This window comes from Dasypus novemcinctus, chromosome 12 (assembly GCF_030445035.2).
Source record: "Dasypus novemcinctus isolate mDasNov1 chromosome 12, mDasNov1.1.hap2, whole genome shotgun sequence".
NCBI lineage: Eukaryota > Metazoa > Chordata > Mammalia > Cingulata > Dasypodidae > Dasypus > Dasypus novemcinctus.
In genome coordinates, this window is record NC_080684.1 from 106,364,407 (window position 1) to 106,386,311 (window position 21,905).

General features: G+C 56.4%; 2 protein-coding genes across 3 annotated transcripts in view; both read left to right on the top strand.

Annotated features, from left to right (window-relative positions):
* Nucleotides 1–1,265: 1,265 nt before the first annotated feature.
* Nucleotides 1,266–8,779, top strand: UPK3A (uroplakin 3A). Its single transcript, XM_004453427.4, has 6 exons — nt 1,266–1,354; nt 2,280–2,435; nt 3,814–4,093; nt 5,091–5,173; nt 6,804–6,936; nt 8,480–8,779. The coding sequence occupies exons 1-6, from the start codon at nt 1,303–1,305 to the stop codon at nt 8,637–8,639; spliced, it is 864 nt and encodes a 287-aa protein (XP_004453484.1). The 5' UTR covers nt 1,266–1,302; the 3' UTR covers nt 8,640–8,779.
* A 5,829-nt stretch (nt 8,780–14,608) lies between these two features.
* The window catches only part of FAM118A (family with sequence similarity 118 member A), a 35,842-nt gene continuing 28,545 nt past the window's right edge, over nt 14,609–21,905 (top strand). The window contains exon 1 of one of the 2 annotated variants that reach the window (XM_023587368.3): nt 14,609–14,745. In XM_023587368.3, the coding sequence (XP_023443136.2) occupies nt 14,689–14,745 (57 nt within the window). In that variant the 5' untranslated portion in view covers nt 14,609–14,688. Of the gene's footprint in view, nt 14,746–16,326; nt 16,546–21,905 lie in introns of those variants that run through there. The other variant, XM_071219106.1, reaches the window with a different exon arrangement.

The following is a 21,905-nucleotide window of genomic DNA, read 5'->3' on the forward strand; positions in this document are numbered from 1 at the left end:
GGAGACTGGAATTTAGAATACAAGAGCGCTGAGTGTGCTCCTTGCAAATGGCGTGTCATTGCTTCTAGGCCCTTCCAGAGGACAGGGCTGAGAAGCCCCCCCGCCCCCCATAGTGATACTACTAATTCAAAAAGCAACACACACAAAGCCAACAAAAGAAAACAACAAAAACAAAAACCAGCACACACACAAACACCCTCAAAGCACAGAGTTCTTTTCCGTCCAAGTCTCCCTCGTCCTGTAGCGAGAACACCTGGCCCACAGCACCAAGAAACTGCTTGAGAATTGCTCTGCCGTCCCCGCTGCCAACCTTGCGAGTAAGGTGCAGGGTCCCACTGCAGTGCTTTCTGTACTGAGAGAATCTTCCACCTTCTACCGAGGGGGTACAGCCGGAGCACCCCGTTCCAAATTCACTCAGATACAGGATTTTTCTTCTCTTTCTGTGCATGTGGTTATGCTACCAGTATCAAACACAGACTCACGTGTTACTGCTGGTTTTCAGTTTTTGTTTCCCCCCCATCCTTATTGATTTACTTTAAAAAAAAAAACCTTTTTATTTTGAAATAATTTCAAACTTACAGGGCAGTCTGCAAAATCACACGAATCTCGTAGAGAACTCCAGCCTCATTGCTTCACTTTCATTGTCTTTAGATAAACTCTACTTGAGGTGCACCCGGAGATGTGCCCAGATTCCTGAGGCTGGACGGCCCGCGATGACGGGTATCCCGCAGGCCTTCAAACCTTGCCCCATCCCTCTGGAAACCACTCTGGGCTGCACAGCCAGAGACCTGCGCTCCAGAGCCTCGGGTTCCAGGGAGGGCACGTGCACCCTCGGTGAGCCCCCTCCGAGACCTGGCCGCCCTGGGCCTTGGCCTCGCACCTGTGGACTGAGGGTGCTCTCCTGTAGGCTCGAGGTTCCCATGACAGCACTTAGGGTGTGGCACCTAGTAGGGGCTCAGCCCACAGCTGTAGGAATTAGCATGCCCATTTGACAGTATGCAAACTGAGGCTCCACGTGGGGGTGCTTTCTCCCCAAGGTCTCTTTAAGTGAGAACCACCCTGGCACGTAGTAGGCGCTTTGGTGCGGGGTCCCGGCTAGGCACCACGTGGCCTGGAGGAGTCCCAGGGCCGGCATATGCAAATAGGCCGCAGGGAGCCCGCGGATTGGCCAGCGCCGGCGGGGGCGGGGCGCGCCGAGGGCCCAGGCGGGCGGGCGCGGGCGGAGGGGCGCGGAGGTGCCAGCTCTCGCCCCCGCGCTCGCGCTCGCCCCCGCCGCCCGCCCGCGCCGCGCTCCCCCGGGCGATGCCGCCGCTCTGGGCCCTGCTGGCCCTCGGTTGCCTGCGGGGCTGCTCGGGTAAGCCGGGGGGCGAGTAGGGGGCCGTGCCCGGGGCCCGGGGGTGGCTGTGGGGCGAGGAGGGGCGCCTCCGCTGCCCCCGGGGCGCCCGCGAGCAGTCCGCGCGGGAAGTGCGCGGGGAGCTTCACTTGTTCACTTTGGAAGCAGGTGCCCGGGCAGGTGCTGGCGCCCAGAGGCTGATGATGATGGTGACGGCTCCACAATGGCCAGGGCCCTGGGGGCACTCTTGCAAGAGAAGCCCACCCGGGAGGTTGCAGGGGGAGCAGAGTGGGGGCTGGGCCCACCTCAGGACACCTGGGGCCGAGGAGCAGCGTGGGCAAGCGCAGGGAGGAGGGGGCAGCCTGGCCTCTCTTGGACCCACGGCCTGTCAGTGTGGCTGGAGCACCAGGCGGGGTGGGCATGTGGAGGGGTGAGGCAGGAGACCCCAGGAAGCAAGGCCCAGGACCTCTGGACCTTACTGCCCCTCCAGGGAGACTGGACAGCGCCAGAGGGCAGTGGGGGCCCTGGGGGGTGCCCCAAGCGGGGGCCTGGCCCTGCTTTGCCTGTTGGAGGGCAGAGGATGGACTGGGAGGGGCTGCTCCTCAGGTCCAGGTGAGAAGGTGGGGACCCCAGGGCCAGGCTGGAGGGAGGGATTGCTGCTCAGGAGAGGATGGAGGAGGGTCTCAGAGGCTGAATGGCTGTGGGAGGGGCAGGGGCGAGGAGGCAGGAGGGGCAGCGGTTGGGCCGGATGACCCAGTTTCTGGGCAGGATGATGGGGTGGGCTCGGGGTGCTGCTGGTCCCTGAGACCGGCCCGAGGGATGGCCCGTGGGGCGGGTGAAGCCTGCCACAGGTGCTTGGTAGTGCAGGCCGAGGTGTGTGTGTGGCCGTGGGCGGGGGTGCCCAGCTCTGCTGGGGGCCAGCTCCCGTCCTCGTCGCCTCCCCCAGCGGTGAACCTCCAGCCCCAGCTGGCCAGCGTGACCTTCGCCACCAACAACCCCACCCTCACCACCGTGGCCTTGGAAAAGCCCCTCTGCGTGTTCGACAGCTCAGCCGCCCTCCCCGGTGCCCACGAGGTCTACCTCTACGTCCTGGCCGACTCGGGTAAGGGTCCTGCCGGAGCCCTGGGGGCTGCTCTGCTGGGCTTCGACCCGTCCACGGGGCAGCGGGAAGGGAGAGGCTGACACAGCCATGGCACCAACAGGCCCTGGCGTCTGCCCTGGGCCAGCCCTGGGCTGGGTGCTGGGGTACCACACCTGTCCCTGACCTTGAGGGGCGGTGCCCAGTCTAGTGGGGGAGATGATGACCGTCACCGAGACCTACAACATGCCAGGTGCTTGGCACACCTTTGGGCCAGTCTTTACAAGTAGCCCGCTTTGGTCCCACTGACGGAGAACAGATCGAGACTCCTAGAGCGGAATAACTCACCTGCACTCTGAGAGCTGGAATTTGAACAGATTTCTCTGGTCCTCAAACCGCCATCCTTCCCGAAGCTTCCCCAGGTGGCTCGAGATGGATGTGGGTGAGGTGAAGCCAGGCATTCGGGCCTGGCAGGAACCCTTGCCTCTGAGAAGCCCAGTGACAACCGCTTGCATTTCTAGTGAACAGTCACTTACAGGCAGCTCACACGGGGTCATCGTTTTGTCCCTCCTGCAAACAGTTACCGACCTCCTACCTGTGCCCCATCTGCGGGACATTTCCTCCCATTTTACAGACGAGAAGACTGAGGTTCAGAGGTGAAGTGAGTTGCCCAAGACCTCCCAGCCAGGAAGGCAGCCAGGACCTAGTGGAGGCTTTCTGTCTCCACGTCGTTTCTCCTGTACCATCTGACCCTTCTTTTCCATTTTATGGAAGAGGGGAAACCAGAGCTCTAGCACAGAAGTGACAAAGGTCTGTGGGACGAGGAGATTTCAAGGAATGTGACAAGGAAAGCTGCGTGAAAGCCGGACACAGCACCTGAAGCAGGGAGGGTGCCCCCTGCCTGCCGCCTGCTCTGCCCTGGTAGCGCTCGAGGCAGGGGGTGGGCACTGACTCCAGTGCCCTGCCCGGGCCTTAGCTTGCCAGGGCTGCAGGGACAGATACCACACTGGTGACAGGCACAAAGAGACAAAAATCTATCGTCTCTCGATTTTTGGAGACTAGAAGCCAGGCACGAGGGTACTGGAAGGCTGGCAGTCCTCCGTCACATGCCGCTCCTCCTTGTGTCTGCCCTCCTGGTCTCCACGGGCCTGTGGCTTCTGTCGGCTTCTGGCTTCTACTAACTGTGTCCCAGATGTCCAGTCACATGGCTAAGGCCCACCCCGATGCACCTGGGCCTCATCTAGGTAGCATCTGTGAAGATCCTGTTCATAAGTGGGTTTGTACCCTAGGGTGTCTTTTGTGGGGGACACAATTCAGTCCCCAACAGGGCATGGGACGAACGACTGCAGGGGTGACCCTGGGCTGGACGGGCAGGGGCCTCACTTGGGCACTGCCTCCGCAGCCAGCTCCAGGAATGCCTCCGTGCAGGCCGCGTCCGGCAGGCCGCTGAGCTCAACGTTCCGGCAGACGGACGGCGGGCGGACAGGCCCCTACAAGGCGCTGGTCTTTGGCCTGAGCCCCTGCGGTGACCTCCCCAGCCTGGATGCTGTTGGGGATGCGTCCCGGGCCTCGGAGATCCTGGACGCATACCTGGTCAGGGTGGGTGCCAACGGGACCTGCCTGCTCGACCCCAACTTCCAGGGCCTCTGCAACCCGCCCCTGTCGGCAGCCACAGCGTACAGGTGAGTCTCGACAGCCGCGGGGGACAGCGAGGGGTGGGGGTCGCTGTGAGACCCGGCCAGAAGCCGCCCTCCCGCATAGCTTGGTGTAAAGCTCTGCCGTAGCTATCTTGAAATTCTTACTACTTTTTGAATAAGGGCGCCTGCATTTTCATCTTGCGCTGGGTCCTGCAAATGATGTAGGTGGTCCTGTGGCGTCGCCTCCCAAGCCCCTTCTTCTTACAGAGGGGGAGGCCCAAAGAGGGGAGGGATCACCTAGCAACAAGTGCAGCCCCCCCGTGAACTGTGGCTTCGTCCCCCTCTCTCATCCTGTGCCTTTCCCATCTTTTATTGCCCCCCCCCACACACAAGCACTGCAACCCCCAGTCTGTTCCCACCCATGTTTCCCCAGCGCCTCCTCTGTTCGGAGCTCAGGGTTCAGCCCTGACCTGTGGCAAGGGGGCTCCCCCGGCGCCCTGCCCATCATTCGGTTACCATAAAGACGCCCAGGTCAGTTTCTGCAACTTCCCGGCCTTCCCTTGGACTTGGGCATCACCTCTGACCTGATCTTAATGTGCGGAGTCCTCCCTCCTCCCCCGCCCTCACAAAATCTCAGGTGTCATTTTCGACCTCGCCCTACCTGGCTCCAAGGACACCTGGCTTAGGCCGGGACTCCTCACCTCCAGCCCTTCACAGACAGGCAATTGCACAGGCGCTGGATGCCACAGCTCTTTTAAGACTTGATTTTTTTTTTAAGTATTAGGCTGTAGATTGTAGACTTAGTTTTCCAAACACCCATGTTTACGCTGCTTTGTGTCTAAGCCGTAAGTAAGGTCTGGACACTCCGTCGTGTTGCCGACTTCCTTTGTGATTAGTAATACTCGAGTGGGCGTTAAAATGTAGCTCTTGTCTGAGGGCAGTGGGTCCCGGGGTGGCACTGCGGGTGCCAGCAGTTGGCCCCTCCCGCCTCCCTGGGGCTGGCTCCAGGGAGGGAAGTCACTCTTGCTCTGTCCTCTCTCAGGTTCAAGTATGTCCTTGTCAACGTGTCCACGGGCTTGGTTCAGGACGAGACCCTGTGGTCAGACCCCATCTGCACCAGCCGGCGTGAGTGGCAGGGGCTGGGGGGTGGGACTGGGGGCTGGTCTGCGGGGGCACCTGGGAAGGTGGAGACAGGCACCGAAGGTGTGGGAAGAGACTCATCCTGTCCTGGGGGAAGTCTCCCCAAGCACGGGCAGGCCTGGGGCTGATGGTAAGAGGCACCCTACAAGGGTTCGCACCCTTCCTCCCACCCTTCCCGAGAGCCAGGCCTAACAGAGGCAGGTGGGTGACGTGCTGGTGGCGGAGCAGTGGCTGTAACCGGAGTCGGTCAAAATCAGTGGCCTTTCCAGTGTTCACAGAGCATCTGCCCCAGAGGGCGGGCTGGGAGCTTGTCCTGGACTGCCATTCTAACCAGCCCCTTTGTCTAACCCCCACCACCGCAAACACCTGCTAGCAGCTGAGCTGGCTCCAGAGGCTTGAAAGGGAGATGGAGGGGTGGTCCCGAGGCAGCACGAGCCCCCTCCATCGGCGCCCCCTTCTCCCTTGGCACCGGCTGGTTTTCCTGGGGCAGGAGAGCCCCGGAGCCCTCCTCGAGCCTGCGTCTGAGGCTCTCCACGCCCAGAAACCTTAAGCATTTGGGGCGAGCAAGGGCCTTGGAAAGTACTTTTGACTGTGTGGGGCCCTAACTTCAGAACCGCCCCTCCCACCCCCCGGAGGAGGGCCGGCCGCCGCGCGTTTTACCTGTGCGCCCCTGCCAGCCGCGTTCGCGCGTTTTACCTGTGCGCCCCTGCCAGCCGCGTTCGCGCGTTTTACCTGTGCGCCCCTGCCAGCCGCGTTAACCCCGTGGGGCCTGCAGGGGACCCCGGCGGTTGCCCAGGGTGGCCCTGCGGGTGAGTAGCGTGTGAGCATGTGTGAGCACGCGTGCGTGTGTGCTCGGGGCTGGGTGGCTCCTCCCACTCCCAGCTCCCAGCCCGCCCTTCCCGTGGCATCCCCTGCGACAGGGTCACGGCCCCACTCAATAGCACCACCCCGAGACCGAGGGTCCTGAGTTCAAGACCAACCCGTGCCCTCGCTGCTGAGTGGGCGCTGCGGGTGTCAGTCTCCTCTTGGGTCCCTGCCCTGCCTGCCCGGCAGGGTCCTGGGGGGGGAGCCCAGCCGGAAGCAGCAGATTCTGCCGCAGGACCTGAGGGTCCCCATTTAGGGCCAGGCGGACCTGGCCTGGGGTCGGGCCTGTGTGCTTAGGGGGGTCTTGAGCTCTCTGGGCTGCCATGAGCTGATCTGCAAAACAGGGGACTTTTGGGGTCTACATGGGACAATGGCCTCAAATTATCCAGCTCATGATATGGCCCCATAAAGTGTGCATGTAGTTCCAAAAAAGGTGACATCAGCCAGAGACAAACAGGAGGCGAAGCCCTGGCCGCAGTGACCTTGTCCCATCCCACGCATCTCGGCAGATGACTAGAGCCAGTTTATAATTTAAATATACGCAAAAGACGGTTAAAGAGGAAGAGACCAGAAGATATACAAAAGAAAGTTGGGAATGGGATGGGGACGAGCCACGCGAAAGCTGGGGTGATACACCCTCACCTGGGTTCCTGGGTCATTCGGGGCAGGTGGGGGACCTGCCGCACCCCTGGGGTGCAGGTCGCGGCCGTGCAGGGTCAGGGGCGTAACTCAGTGGCCCTTCCCACCACAGTCACCCCGTCCTCGGCCATCGACACGTGGCCCGGGAGGCGCAGCGGAGGCATGATTGTCATCACGTCCATTCTGGGCTCCCTGCCCTTCTTCCTCCTCGCGGGCTTTGCGGGTGCCATCATCCTCAGCTTCGTGTGAGTGCCCGTCCGTGGGGGGGGCCGGGTAGAGCCCCGAGGCCCGGGAAGCTCTGCCCTGGGGGGCGGCTGGAGAAGGGGGAGCGGAGTCGTGGGATTGAACAGCAGAGGGCCTTCAAGGTCAAGCAGTTCCAGGTCAAACCGGGCTGGGCAGGTGCAGCCCCTGGGCTCTGTGGGCAGCCCCTGGGCTCTGTGGGCAGCCTGCCCAGTTCAGGTCTCATCCCTGTCACATGCCAGCTGTGCAACCTTGGCCCAACATGTACCCTCTCTGTGCCTCAGTTTCTTTGTCTGGAAAATAGAGTAGTCATAAACACTCTTCTCCACACAGTTGCAAAGACTAAGTGAAACGATCCCTGGTAAGCTCTTCGGGAAGTGCACAAATATTGGCTTACCTTGTCCTTGTAACTAGGAGGATAAATTCACCGTCCAGCTGTGCAGGAGGGGAAAGGATGGCCCCAAGAGGGGACAGCCCGAAGCCCTGTAGCCAGTTGAAACAGAGCTGGGACTAAACCCAGGTCCCCTGCCTCCACGAACCCCTTCTGGCTTGTGTCTGCTTTGAATTGGGGCTCAACTCCCCCATGGGGTGTCACGGAGCAGCTAGAAGGGGCTGCCTGATGAGAAGCGGGGTGCACACAGCCTGCTAGGACCTGGGGTTGGGGATGGTGGATAAGGAAGAAAGGAGCCTGCAGGCGCCCTGGGGAGTTGAAGGGGGAAGGGTGGATTCTGCCTGGAGCATCAGGGTGGGCTTCCTGGAGGAAGGACCAGCATGAGCAAAATCTCACCAGGACGGGGGTGACTCAGAAAAGTCACGAGCAGTGTGCTCCTCAGTGCTGAGGAGGGAGACCCGGGGGCTCTGAAGATCAGGAGGGGTGCTGTCCCAGTTCGGGGTGGGGGGTGTGCAGAGTGGGTGAAATTAAGTAGCTAAATAGAAATTAGGCAGAAAACTATGTGGGTGGGGGATGGAGTGGGGGGCAGTGAACTTGGAAATCAGGTTGCCCCTGCCGTCTAAGTTAATACAAACAGAATTCATAGAGGAGAGTAGCTGCCAAGAGACCAGCGTGTGGGGCCTACCTGGGGACGGTCAGGGCTGGTCACATCCCTCCCTGCCCTGGGGCACTGCCTTAAGCTGGCACTGGAGGCTCTGTTTTATCCCTCCCCTCCCCCTGCACCGGCTGCAGCTGCGATGGACTTCCCACCGTCCCCCAGACTTGCCCGCCCCATCCTATCTCATGCCTCGGCACACGCTGACCTCACACCCAGAATGCCCTTCCCTGCCCCTCTGGCTCTTACTGAGCCGTGTCCATCAGGACATGTGACATGTGCGGTCACCGTCTGCCGTGGTCCATCTCCCATGCCGTCTTGGCTCTTTGGGGACCAGGTCTGATGACCTTCGTCAGGGCACATGGTAGGTGCTCCAGGACGATGGGCTGATCAATGAGCGCCTAAGGCAGCATCTGTGAAAGCAATGTCTAAGTGTAAAGGTCCCCACCGACTAAAGGACTCTGTTTTCCCTAATCCTGGCTCTCTTCACCCCCTTGGACAGGGACACGGGGAGTTCCGATGGGGAGACGACCCACGACTCCCAGATCACGCAGGAGGCTGTGCCCAAGTCCCTGGGGGCCTCGGAGCCGGCGTACACGTCTGTGAACCGGGGGCCGCCCCTGGCCAGGGCCGAGGTGTTCTCCAGCCAGCTGCAGGACTGAGCCTGAGCACTGCGCCCAGCGGCCATTCCCTCCGCCCGCTGGCTCAGGACCCGCGGCCCGGGCTGTCGCGCCCTGACTCGACCTAAGGTGAAAGGCAGTGGTCCAACGGCAGGAAACCGTGCAATAAAATCTCCCCAGGATTTTGAGTTCTGTAAATTCCTACAGAATGAACGCATGTGGGTGAATGAATGAATGAAGGAATGACGAGGTTTGTCATACAGAGAAGCTGCGCTGTTTCTCTGGAGGGAGGGGCCAGGGAACTAGTTTTCAGTGCCAGCTAAGGTGGTGAGGGTTAGAAACAGGGTTGGAGGCAGGCGGCCCGGGTGCTTCGCTCCCCGAGGCTCGCGCTCACGCTCTGAGGGGGGAAATGAACAGCCCTGAGCGTTTCTGTGAGCTGGGGTGCATCCGGTTACAGACGGTGGCCTGGACAGGGGCTCTGCTGGCAGCTCGTCCTGTGGCTTGGGCAGGCCCCTCTTCCTCTGGTGCTCGGCCTCTGTCTGTAAAATGGGCCGGTGGAGACGGGGCCTGCGGCCTGCATAGGGCTGTGCGTGCCTGCTTCCTCCACTGCGCTCCCCGAGGCCCCGGCTCCTGGGCTGGGAGACAGAGGAGTTGGACTCGCCCCTGCGCTCAGAGAGCTCCCCGCCCAGTGGGGAGACACGGACGCCTGACCCAGGCTCTGCCAGCTCAACTCCACATGGGTGGGCAGAGCTGCTGCGGGACCCTGAGGAGGGGCGCCAAGGCTGCTGGGGGCAAAGCGGCTGCCCCGTCAGGGGTCTTCATTCGGAAGACTCAGTGCTCCCTGCTGAGCCGCGCAGGGAGACCATTCGCCGTTTGGGACGTGAAAAACAGGTCACTGGCCCCTCCCCATCGCGGGAAGAGGACTTTATCGGAGCAGGGTTTGGCTCAAGCTGGGCTGGACTCAACAGCTGCCAGGCTTGCGGGGGGCGCGGTGCACAGAGTGGACCGCACCCGTGTCTGGACACGGATCTGAGACCTCGAGCACTGCCATTAGCGGGGTCGGAAGCAGAAGCTGGAGAAGGGGACGCCTGGGGCAGGGGTCAGCAGGAGCCGGGGCAGTGCTGGGTTGGGATGCAGGAGAAGGCAGCGCCCAGAAGAGCTGAGCCCCCCGAGTGGCACAGGCAGGAGGCAGGCATGGTGGGTGCTGCTCCCAAGACACAGCCAGGGCTGCGTGTGCCCTGGACCACACACTTTCCCCTCTTCTAGGCCTGCGGGGCCGGGTGGCTCCTGGAAGCCCCGCGTCCTCACACTTGAGCAGCCTCACTAGAAGCTGCTTTCTCAAAGCTGACCTCGGTCACTCCTCAGTGTGTAAGGCAAAGCCTCCTTGAGGTCTGCCATGGTTAAAAACTCATGCAAGGATATATTGGGCTTCATTTTTTAAGACGTTTTGGATCACAAAGAAGTTCAGCAATGGCAGGGGAGGAATACTGGTGTGGGATGTTACTGACAGGGAACACATGGTTGGCAGGGAGTTCTCAAGGGCATATATCCTGGGTACATAAAAATGTTTGGATATTTTCATAGTGGTTACAATTAAAAACAACAACTGAGGGAATGCTGAGTTCCTAGCCAGGGGAGCTCTATCACAGTCCCTAAAGGAAAAGTAATAATCCCCCAAGTGCAACGGCAAAGACCAAAAAAGAAGAAAGGTCCAACAATGAGCCCTTGACACTAATGACTATGCTTGTGAGCCTGTGCACCTGAAATAAGAACAAGGCCTAGAGCTGCAGCATGCCTAAGAGTTACCTCCTGAGAGCCTCTGTGTTGCTCAAATGTGGCCAGTCTAGAAACCAAACTCAGCATGTAAATGCGTTGCCTTCCCCCCAGTGTGGGACATGACTCCTGGGGATGAGCCTCCCTGGCACCGAGGGATTACTACCAAGTACCAGCTGATGATGTAACTAGAAAATGACCTTGAATACAAGGGTCAACTCAGACCAGCAGAATATCTCAGTCTACATATAATACCAGGAGTTAAAAATGCTTTTTGACCTGAATAAAAGGGGGGAATGGAAAGGACAAATGAGTTTATATGGCTATGAGTCTCCAAAAAGAGCCAGGAGGTTACCAGAGGGGTTGCCCTTATGCACACCTCAGCAGAGTCCCAGAGACAGATAAAGGAGATACAACCCCAGGTATTGGTTCTTCTGAGGGCTACAGAGACCCCCAGGTTCTATGGTCATGGCAGATGGAGTTCAGTGCCATGTCAGCTGGCCCTGCTTTGCAGTTTGTGTTTCTGTGTGGTGGAGTTGGACTCAGATGTGATCTTTGTCCACAAGCCTGTCCTGTTACTTTTACCAGAACTGTAGTTGATGCTGGGGTTTAATGTATACTTAGGGGACCTGAGTCTCTGGACTGACCCATGTGATAGCCAGGCCCTGGGCCTCAACAGACTTGCAACTCCTACACTCTGGTTTATTGAACTTACCCCACTCTGCTAACATGGAGGTGAAGAAGGTCAACCACCACACCAGGGAGCCAAGAGTGCCTCCAACTGAAAGCAGGAGAATTGCATCCAGCATCCATGTGGAATCTAAGCCCCCTCTTGATATAGATGTGGAATGGACACAACCATTCTAAGGTCCACAGGATGGAGGAATAGAGTATGGATTAGAGTGGACTTACTGATATCCTATTCACGAACTATTATGATTAGTAATCAAAGAAAATGTGACATTGGTGTGGAGAAAGTGGCCGTGGTGGCTGCTGGGGGTAGGGAGTGGGAGGAAGAGATGTGATGTGGGGGCATTTTCGGGGGTTGGAGTTGTCCTGGGTGGTGCTGCAGGGACAGTTACCAGACATTGTATGTCCTCCCATGGCCCACTGGGTGGTCTGTGGGAGAGTGTGGGCTATGGTGTGGACCATTGACCACGAGGTACAGTGGTGCTCAGAGATGTATTCACCAAATGCAATGAATGTCTCATGATGATGGAGGAGGTTGTTGTTATGGGAGTGGGGTGAGGGGGGTGGGGGGTATATGGGGACCTCATATTTTCTGAATGTAACATTAAAAAATAAAGACAAAAAAGAAAAAAAAAACCCAACCAAACAAAAAAAACTCATGCAAGGGAGAAGTGGCTCAAGTAGTTGAGTGCCTGCCTCCCACAGGGGAGGTCCTAGGTTTGGTTTCTGGTGCCTCCTAAAGAAGGCAAACAAACAATGAGCAGACATAGAGCAAGAACAATGAGCAGACATAGAGCAAAAACAAGCAAGCAGGGAGCAGACGTGGCTCAAGCAGTTGAGCACCTGCCTCCCACACGGGAGGTCCTGGGTTTGGTTCCTGGTGCCTCCTAAAGAAAAAACAGACAATGAGTGCAAACAAGGAGCAAAAACAACGAGAAAACAGACAAGGGAACCACCTTGGGGTGATTGTGTGTGTGTGAAAAACTCATGCAAATGTTGCATTCTGTTTTATAACTGGCTGGTATTTACTTTCTTTTAAAATAACATTGAAACTTATGCTGGAGTAAAAAGGATGCTCTGGAGAAGGCCTCGTGCTTATTCTATGGACTTGGGTACCTTTGGCTTGTGTCCAAAGACCACCACCCCGTTTGAAAAGCAGGTCTTGCAGGGACTCTGAGCCCTGCTCCCACGGTGGCAGCCTCTCCACCGTCAGCCTCGCGGCGAGGGGCTGAGCCCAGCCGTCTTTCTCCCAAGGCCCCGGGAGTCCTGAGCTTCCAGCTCAGGGAGACCTTAGCACCAGCTCCTCATGCAGAAGCTAAAGGGACCGAGTGGAGTGAACACAGAAGAGCAAACATGCTTGGGGGCCCGAGGCTTGTCAGGGCTCAGCTTTCTGGGTGACGGTCTCTAACCCTCTTTGCTCTCCGTGACCTGAGAGCTAGACGTGAGTTAAAGGTTAACAACTCTCCCTCGCAGGGAGTGAGTGCATAGGTGGTGCCATAATCGACGGCCTTGGTAAAGGACGTCGCCAGGCCCCATGTGCGCGTCTAGACCCTGCAGGAACTCTGTTCTCATGCCCTGTGGCATGCCCTTATCTCGCCCCTCATTTCCCGGCCTCTTTACGGGGCGCTAACTTCAGTCCCTGCACCGCTGCCGTCAGAGATCCTCTCCCGTCCCTAAGTCCCCATAAAGCTCACGCCTGACCAGCACCAGCTGTGTCCTTCAGTCTTGTGGCCACATCGGCTCATGCCCTGCAGGGGCTGGGTGGTGACACCTCATTTGTAAAATGGCAACTGTCTTAGCTTCCTGCGGCTACTGTGACAAATTACTAAAAACACGGAGGCTTAAAACAGCAGATTTGTTCTCTCGCCGTCCTGGAGGTCAGGATGATAAATGAGATTAGGAGCGTGCCGAAGCCACCACTCGGCTTGCATGCCTCTCTGGGCAGCCCGCGTCGTGTGCCACCAGATCACTGTGCTTGGGCGCGGCCTCGTCATTTCACTCGCACAGGGCCACTCCCCTGTTCAGTGCACACTGTAAAGGGCTGGCTCACGCTCGCGGCGGGGGGAGGGGATGGTGGCTAGGACACGGGCACCTTGTCCTCCCGGTGACACCATGCCGGCCCCAATGGGCCACCTCTGTCCTTAGCTACCCTGAGAATGGTCTGGGTGGCCAGGTGGCAGCACTTCCTCAGTGATTTTCCACCACCCGAGAGCAGCTGCATGTCTCTGGGGTGCTGGGGAGGGCTTGGGCTGGGGGAGCTGGCTCCTAAGGCGCCCCTTTCTGCCGGCCTTGTCGCTGTGACTTGCAGCCTGCGTCTCGGACGGGCTGACTTGGGGGGAGGGTTACGGGCACAGCCTGCCCCAGGGGTAATGTCCTTGGGTTCCACCACCCTGCGCCTTCGAGGCTGACCTGCCCAGGGTCCCCCTGCACGTTGGGTCCAGCCCCTGCTAGCACCCAGCCCAGAGTCCCGTTCGCCCAGCCCGTGCTGTCTTCCACAGGTCCTGGTCCCCAGCACCCGGGCAGCGGCTCAGGAACTGCACGGCCTGCCTTTCAATCCTGCGGCCCGGGAGGGGAGCTGGAGGAGGGAGGGGTGGTGAAATGTGCACTGGGCACGGATGCCCGGGTGACCTCCGTGCCCCATGTCCCTGTCGGTTAAATTGGAATAATAATGAGGCCGCCTTCCTCAGAGGCTTGAGGTCCAGATGAAGGAGCTCGTGCAAAGCGCTGCCGCAGGCACCTGCCACGTGCACGAAACCCACGCTGCCAACCCACTCCCAGATCCCGGCCCCCACGTGTTCTGGACTCCCTGCCCCCGAATGTTCACAGGCTACCGAAACACACAAGGCCCGTGCGGATGACAGATGTGGGGCTTCCTCCGTGGGCTGGGGGTGGGGGTGGGAGCTTAACAGCCACCTTTAACACCAGGCAGAAAAAAATGGGCTATGCCAAGAGGATGCAAGAATTGACCATGGCGTGGGCGGGGCAGGGAGTGTGGTTCCAGGAAGGCTGGGAAGAGGAAGTGGTTTTGGGGCCGGTTAGGTCTTGTTCGGGAAGAGAAAGACTTGTGGTGGCAGAGAAAGGAAGGGCACACCTGAGTCATCAGAACTAATCTTGGGTGTGCCCCTGTGCCAAGCCTGCCCACACGTGCCCTCACTTAGTACCCTCGGCCACTGGGGAGGCAGGGACTGGCAGTACGGAAGTTTTACAGGCAGAACCTGGGGCACAGGTGGGTGAGAGGTCACAGGCCTCGAGTGGTAGACCCGGCTCCGGACCCAAGCAGGTCCCAGGCTCAGCCTCCTGGGAAGCGTATTTCTGTTCTTTTTTTTTTTTTTTTTTAATCATGGTAATGTAGGTGACAGCTTGTTTGAAGCTTTTTGTGAAGCCCAGAGACCACCATGCTCTAGAAGCTAATCCATTCCCATGGGTGCGGGGCCCTTTGATGAGCCTGGATCACTTCACTGGGTGTGACCCAGGGTGGGTCTTTGTCCTCTGCTGGAGTCCTTTATAAAGGAGAACGGAAAGCAGAGATACGTAGAGAAAAAGCTGCAGAGACGGAGAGAGGGAACCCGGGAGCTCAGAGAAGAGCCCAAGAGAGGAAGCCATGGACGAAGCAGCCAGAAGCTAAGCTATGAGACTAGGAAGAGAAGCAGACACCTCCACGTGCCTTGCCACCTGCTGCCCTTTGGTGAGAGAGCATCTCTAATGATGCCTTCATTTGGACATTTTCCTGGCCTCAGAATCTTTCAACCTAATAACTTCCCATTATAAAAGCCACCCCATTTCTGGTATATTGCTCCCAGCAGCCTTTTAGCAAATGAAAACAGAAATAGACAACATAAACTTTCCCATTTTCACCACCTTACAATCTAATTGCCAGCACATGACTCAGTAGCATTAATTCCATTCACAATGTACTTTGTTCCCCCCATCCATTACCAAAACTTTTCCATTACTCCAAACAGAAATTCTGCACCCATTATCTTCCCATTCCCCGATCCTCGTTCCCACCCTGGTAATTGGTAATCTACTTTCTGTCTCTCTGCATTTGTCTATTGTAGTTATTTCATATAAGTGGACTCATACAATATCTGTCCTTTTGTGTATGGCTATTTTACTCAACATGACATCTTCTAGGTTCGTCCATGTTGTCCCATGTATCAGAACTTCCTTTGGTGACTAAATAATATTCCATCATATGCATATACCACATTTTGTTTATTCATTCATTGCTTGATGAACACTTGGGGTGCTTCTATCTTTTGACAGTTGTGAATAATGCCACTATGAAGATAGGTGGGAAAATTTCTGTTCCAAGGCCCTATTTTCAATTCTTCTAGAAGTGGGATTGCTGAATCATATGGTACTGACTTTCTGAGGAATTGTAAAACTGTTTCCACAACAGCAGTGTCACATCCCTACCAGCAATAAGCAAGCATTTCTATTTTTTCACATCCTCTCCAACACTTTATTTTTTTTAATTAATAGCTATTCCAGTGGGTGTGAAGCCATATAAAATGGCTTTGATTTGCATTTCCCTAATGGCTGATGTTGAGTATTTTTCATGTGCTTCTTGGCCATTTGTATGCCTTCTTTGGAGAAATGTCTGTTCAAGTCCTTTGCCCATTTTAAAATTGGGTTGTTTTTGTAGTGGACTTGCAAGAGTTCTTTATATGTTCTGGATATTAAACCCTTATTAGATATATGGTTTCCAAATACGTTCTCTCATTCTGGAGGTTGGAAACCTATTTCTTGAGAAAACACAAGGAAGACACTACTCATTCCCAAGCACTTGGGCAGCGAGCGTGTGCCCGGCACTATTCTAACTTCTGGGGGTGCAGGGTGGAGAGACCAGGTCCGGGTCTGACGGGGCCTGCATTCCAGTGGGAGGACGACAGTAACGGGGACCTAATTCCGAACAGCGACAAGAGCGCTGAAAGAAGAGCGCGCCTCCGCGGTGGTCAGGCCGGCCGCAGCCCGCGAGGGAGTGTGCAAGCCTGCGTGCGCGAGCTGCAGGGCGCGGTGCGGCACGCCCCGCTCCCGCTCGAGGCTCCCAGCCGCCCTGCCAGGCGCGCCCGCCACCTCTGGGCAGGTGCGGGAACCAGGGGGACCCGGGAGCCGGCGCAGGCGTGCAGCCACGTGCCGGGCGGCAGCGCGCGTTCCAGCGGCCCGCGCTCGCGCCTGCGCCGGGGACCCCGCGGGGGGCGGGGCCTGGCCGGGCGCGGGGGCGGGGCCTTGCGCCGCCGGGGGCCGTTGGCGTCTGGGCGGAACCTTGGCGCGGCGAGCGCGGGCGCGCGGGGGACGGCTTTGCGGCGGCGCCGTGCCAGGCTAACGGCGAGTCGCCGCGGGGCGCAACGCCTGTCGGGCTCCGGCTGCCGCTGCCGTTCCCGTTCCCGTTCCCGCCCCGGGTGCGCGCGCAGGCCTCGTCTACCGCCGAGGTGGGGGAGGCGAGAGCGCGACCGAGACCCGCGACTGAACGGCGCCGCCGGTGAGGGGGAGCCCCTCAGGACTCTGGGATCCGGGACCCCGTCAGGACCCCCTGAGAACCCCCTGACGCCAGTGAAGGCTGACCCGGCCGGTCCAGGCCTGCTCAGAGCCCCCGGCACCCCTCCCCCGAGGATGCACCCAGCCGCACCCCACCCTCCGCCCGCTCTCCGCAGGGCCCTGGCCCCGGAGACCACCCCTTTTTGTGGAGGAACCCGGCGACGCCGTCTCCCCTCGAGCCCGGGAGAGCCCGCCTCTCGGCGCGGCGTCTGGGCGCCCCGCTCTCCGTCCCCCCCGAGGCCCCGCAGGCGGCTTTGGCTGCTGCTCCGCGCTGAGCCGGGGCAGGGTTTCGCCGCCTCGAGGTGCGGGGACCCTGTGGGCGTCCATGGAAGAATTCCCTGGATGTGTGAACGCTTCGCCATAGTCTAAACGAAGTCGGAGCATCTAGGGCGCCCGCATGGCCGCGGTAGCGCCAGGCCCTGGGTGTGATTTTGGGGTCTGCATTTGCGTGGACAATTGTGCTGGGGCCGGATGAGCGTTTAATGCCCCGGTGAGACTGGCGTGGCCGCAGAGAGCAGGCCGTGGGAGAGAACGGGGAGATTCGGAGGCGGTGGGGGGATGCAGAACCCAGCTGGCAAAGGGCTAGGGCAAACCAGGATGCTTTCAGGTTGCATTCTGATCTTGAGGTTTTCATTCATGGACCTAACATTTTTTTTGGACTGTCTGGTTGATTCCAGGACTTGGGACTGGAGATCCGTAGTCCCTGCTCTCAGGGTCTTTTGGGGGAGGGTGGTTGGACAAGTAGGTGGTTTTATATGGCCGTAACAGCGCAGTGGCATTGAGGCCAATGGGGTGGGAGTGGGATTCTCAGGAATGTTAGGGAGGGCTTCTAGGAGAGGAGCCGATGACAGGTAAAAGGTGAACTGATTATTGAACGTCGAGCATGAGGAGAAGTTTGCCAGGGTCATTCCAGGCAAAGGCAGAGAGGCATGCCAGAGGCTACCAGAGTTTGGAATCTGGGAGAAGTGTGGCTGGAGCCTAGACTTATCCTGGTGGCTGGCTGGAGATGTGTTGTCTCCCTTAATGAAAATCAAACTCAACTCTAAGGCTGGTATGAAAGGGACTGTTACCCCAGTCTTGCTCCCTGAAGCTCACCCTGCCCTTTGCACTCTCTGGGAATTACCAGTCCAGGAGTCGGTGATGAACCGGGTGAGACTGACAGACGGGAGGAGTGGGCCAGTGGAGAGGAGCTAGGGAGCAGGGAGACCGGAATGGGAGACACTGGGAAGTTGGTCAGAGTGCCGGGGTCGAGAGGTGGAGTGCCAGGAATGGAGGCTGGAGCCTTGAGTCGACCACAGCACACGAGCCTTCTGAAGCCCAGTGGAGGACTGATTTGGGCTTGAAGGGAGTGGAAGGCTGTTGAAAGGTGTGAAGTGAGTAAGGGTGGGTGAGTGTGTTTCTGAAGGAGCCCTCTGGCTGTTGGGGGGATGCAAGACCACGTGAATGTGTAGGTGATAGGGACCCAGGTGGTGGCAGTGGGGACTGTGGCTTTCTCAAGCATGGCTAAAGCTTCTTAAAGTCCAGACCCAAAGGAAGTGTTCAGTCCTGTCAGAGCCTACAGCTTCCTGCCTGGGCAATGACAGTGAGCTCTTCTTACTTCCTGTAGGCGAAGTCTTTGTACTTCTCCCAGCAGGGCATGGGGCCACCTTTGCACTTCATCAGGCGAAGCGTCTGCCTGTGCGTCACGGGGAGCTTGGCACCCCCACAGGAGATTGTCTCGCGGCATGGCTGGGTGGAGTGGAGGTTGGTTCCGGGAGATGCAACCTGATCAAAAAGAGTTTGGATGCTCGACTTGGTTGTCCTGCAGGAAATGGAAAACTGGAGGTGGATGAGAGACGAGTTCAGATGTGTTGCATCAGAAATGTCACTCTGAAGACAGTGTGGGATTAGAGGGGCTGACACTGGAAGCAGAGGGGCTTTCAGGGGTCAGGGCATGAAACTGTGATTATTAATATGCATCAATAAAATTGATTTGTTAAAAAAAAGTTGTGAGGGCTTTAAGGTAGTGGCAGAGGGTGTGGATTAGAGGGTGATTTGGAAGGAAAATCTACAGGACTTCTGTTTGGGTCCCGAGAGGGAGATGCTAGCCTAGGGCTGTACGGTAGAACTTTCTGTGATAATGAAAATGTTCTGTATCTGCCTAACCACTCCCCAGCCACAGGTGCTTTGAGCAGTGGAACCTGACTCATGTTACTAAGAAGTGGATTTAAAATTTTATTTAATTTTAATGAACAAAATCCAGTTAGGACTTGCCTTTGCACACCCAGACTTATGCATTTATATATTTTATTTTATTTTACTTTATTTTTAAAGGAGGTACCAGGGATTGAACCCGGGACCTCGTACATGGGAGGCAAGCACCCAACCATTTAGCTACATCCACTGCCCTAGGCTTGTGGTTTTAAATGTGTCCCCTCCGAACACCTCCGACAATCCTGCGAGGTGTCGGTAGTGTTCCTGTCTCATAGGTCAGGGAAGTGGGGGCTCAGAGAGTAAGTTAGTTGCCCAGCTATTAAGTAGTGCAGCCGGCCTTGTGCCCTGGGTTAGCCTCTCAGGCCGGGCTCTTTCCACTGCATTCTGGTTGCTTCCCCCAGGAGTGGGCAGCACCTCCTTGCCTGAGCCTGAGGCCCTCTGAGTGGCGGTGGTGCTTCCCCGTCAGCCTTCCTTCTCTGCTCTCTGCTGAAGTTGACGGGCAGTGGCGTGATGAGCAAGCCTAGATGAGCTGCTTGTTTTGCCGAGGCTGCTTCCTGCCTTTACACATCCTAATGGCGGCTATTTCTCTCCCAGCATTTCTGGAGAACTGATTGAGTCAAAGAGCTGGTAATACTGCGGATCATCCAAACTGGCTTGGTCTTTATAAAGGTTTGGTGGCAAATAGATGTAAGAGATTGCCTTAGCTGAAACTTGGAAATCCCATGGGCCAGGCAGCACCTGTTGGAGCAGAGAGTGGGGTGTGAGCAGGTGGGGGGTGTTAGTTTATAGCTGGCCGCTCACACCTGGGCAGCCGTGACCAAGTCACGTGGCCACTCAAAGTAGGGCATTTGGCACTGTCCTGAATAACCTTTAAGATCCCTCCTGCACTAAGATTCTCTAATTCAAGTTTCGCCCAAGGTTTGTTTTCTGGAACATCTCAAGTTCCCCTTGGGATGGATAAATGCTGGCAGGTCAGCATGCCAGTGCCCTCTGTTTTGGCATGCTTATCATTAAGTGACATGTCTACTTGAGTTGTGTGATATGTCATATCTGATGGACACAGCTTTAGGGTCATCAGGAAAATATCAGGTATGCTTGTTTGACGTTCTGAGCAGCATTGTTAGGAAAAATGTATAAGACTATATACCATTGTTGTCAGACCTCGAAAACGTTCAGGCAAAGGCTTTACTCTGTATAAAATGAGAGGTGATTTTAGTATCCACTTCTTAGGGCTGCCCAGGGGATTTAATGGGCTAGTGCATGGAAAGTGCTTAGTACTTTGCCTCAAGTATAATACGGGCTTGAAAAAGTGTCTGTAATTAACACTGCCTTTTGAATGGAAATGTGTCTTTTAAATTTTTGTTAGTGGTGGGTTTTGTTGTTTCCTTGGTTTGGGCATATATGCTGAGCAACTCTGGAGGTACTGGTTTCAAGAAGCCAATTAATGCAATTTGATCATTACAAAAAAGCACTTTTCAGTAATAATTTCACCTGTATAAAAAGTGATTGGTTAAACTTGTATTCAAATCAAGGTTTTGTATTTTTTATAAATCAAAGAAAGCAATTCATCCTGAGGATCCCTTGCTGGCAAAGACTGAGATTCAGTCTCATCAGAAGCATGCTTAGATTACTGTGGACTTCTGGTGACTGCCTTGGGAAAGCGGTGTTGACTGGCAATCCCACTGATGTAGGGAGACTGGCTGGCTGCTGAGGCGGCTATTGCTCATAGACAGAGAGTGCCTTTCACATTGTAGTCTCATTTAAGTTTTTACAAGAATCCAGTCAGTGGTGTTGGTGGTGGAATTCCCTTTTGGCATATTTGGGAACTGAGGTTCAGAGGTCTTGTGGTTAGACAAGTGGTGACCCTTGGTTCCAGAGACGATGTTTTCTCAGCTAAGCCTCTCCTTTGCAGTTTCAAAAGCTTACTTTTTTGTCACTTTGCCCTTATTTCCAGCAGATGAACTAAGTCATGCTGATCAAACTCACTAGATACGTAGTTACTAACCAGATCACAGATTACTTGTTTGTGGTTAGAAATAGGACTGCCAGATGTACTTTAATACTTACTTTTGGGAGCAGATGTTGCTCAAGTGGTTGAGCGCCTGCTTCCCATATCCGAGGTCCTGGGTTTGATCCCTGATACCTCCTAAAAACCAAAGAAAACCACACCCTTTTTCTTCCACTCCCCCCACCCAAGTCTTCGTGGGGAGCTGATTGCTGCGGAGAAGACCCGGTGAGAATCCAGTCAGAGTGAAGGGGGTGGATGGTGCGCTTTCCCAGGTCCCCGGGCTTTCACAGCCACAGGTCCTCTGCGGTGATCTGCTGGGGAGGGTGGGGCACGTGCCAAAGAGGGCTTGCCTCCTGGCCCGTCCTCAGACCTGCCGTGGGGCTGTCCTGATACAGCTGGTGGATTCTGGACCCACCCTGGTACATGGATTAGACTTGAGCATTTCCACTACTCCTGGGAGGGTGATTTTTATATGCTAGTAGGAGCAGTGGCAGTCATTGTCCTAGGACTAGTAACAGTCAGGCTTTGTTCTGAGGGCTGCACATGAACCCACACATTTGTAATCCTGGTGACTTCTGTCTTTTCCCACCAATTCTGGGGCATTTTACTCTACCACTCTTTGGCTTGACCACAGGGGAGTTTCAAATCAACATTTGGAAACTTCTGGTGAATACTTGCTGAATAAATGTGTGTCCCTCCCCACCGCCCACCATGTAAGAGGAAATCTCTTGAGTGGAACAGTCAGTGAGCCTCCTCCTTCAGAGCGGTCAGGGGTGCCACTCAAAGCCCATCAACCTTATTTCTAGAGAGAAATGAAGGGGTTTTCCTAAGGATAGTTCTGAGGAACCCACAGACTTAAAGCTTCTAATTCCTGGTTTGTGCTAGTTAAGTGAAAGTATAGTTTGTAATAGAAAGTGGGTAATTTTAAATTGAGCTTTTTGTTTTGCCACTTTTAATAGTGATTTTTCTTGACAAACACCTTTTTTCCTGCTCCGCATCAAAATGTCATGGACACTTACTAACCACACTTTCTTTTTCCCAGAGCACTGTGGCCTCATTCCTTTCCCATCCTTCTACCTCTCATTTTAGAATGGCTGTGAGAG

Excerpts from the sequence above, each read along its gene's own strand:
- UPK3A (XM_004453427.4), top strand. The coding sequence starts at position 1,303 with ATGCCGCCGCTCTGGGCCCTGCTGGCCCTCGGTTGCCTGCGGGGCTGC. Across the intron at positions 4,094-5,090 it reads TCGGCAGCCACAGCGTACAG|GTTCAAGTATGTCCTTGTCA; the intron begins GTGAGTCTCGAC and ends GTCCTCTCTCAG. Across the intron at positions 5,174-6,803 it reads CCCCATCTGCACCAGCCGGC|TCACCCCGTCCTCGGCCATC; the intron begins GTGAGTGGCAGG and ends TTCCCACCACAG.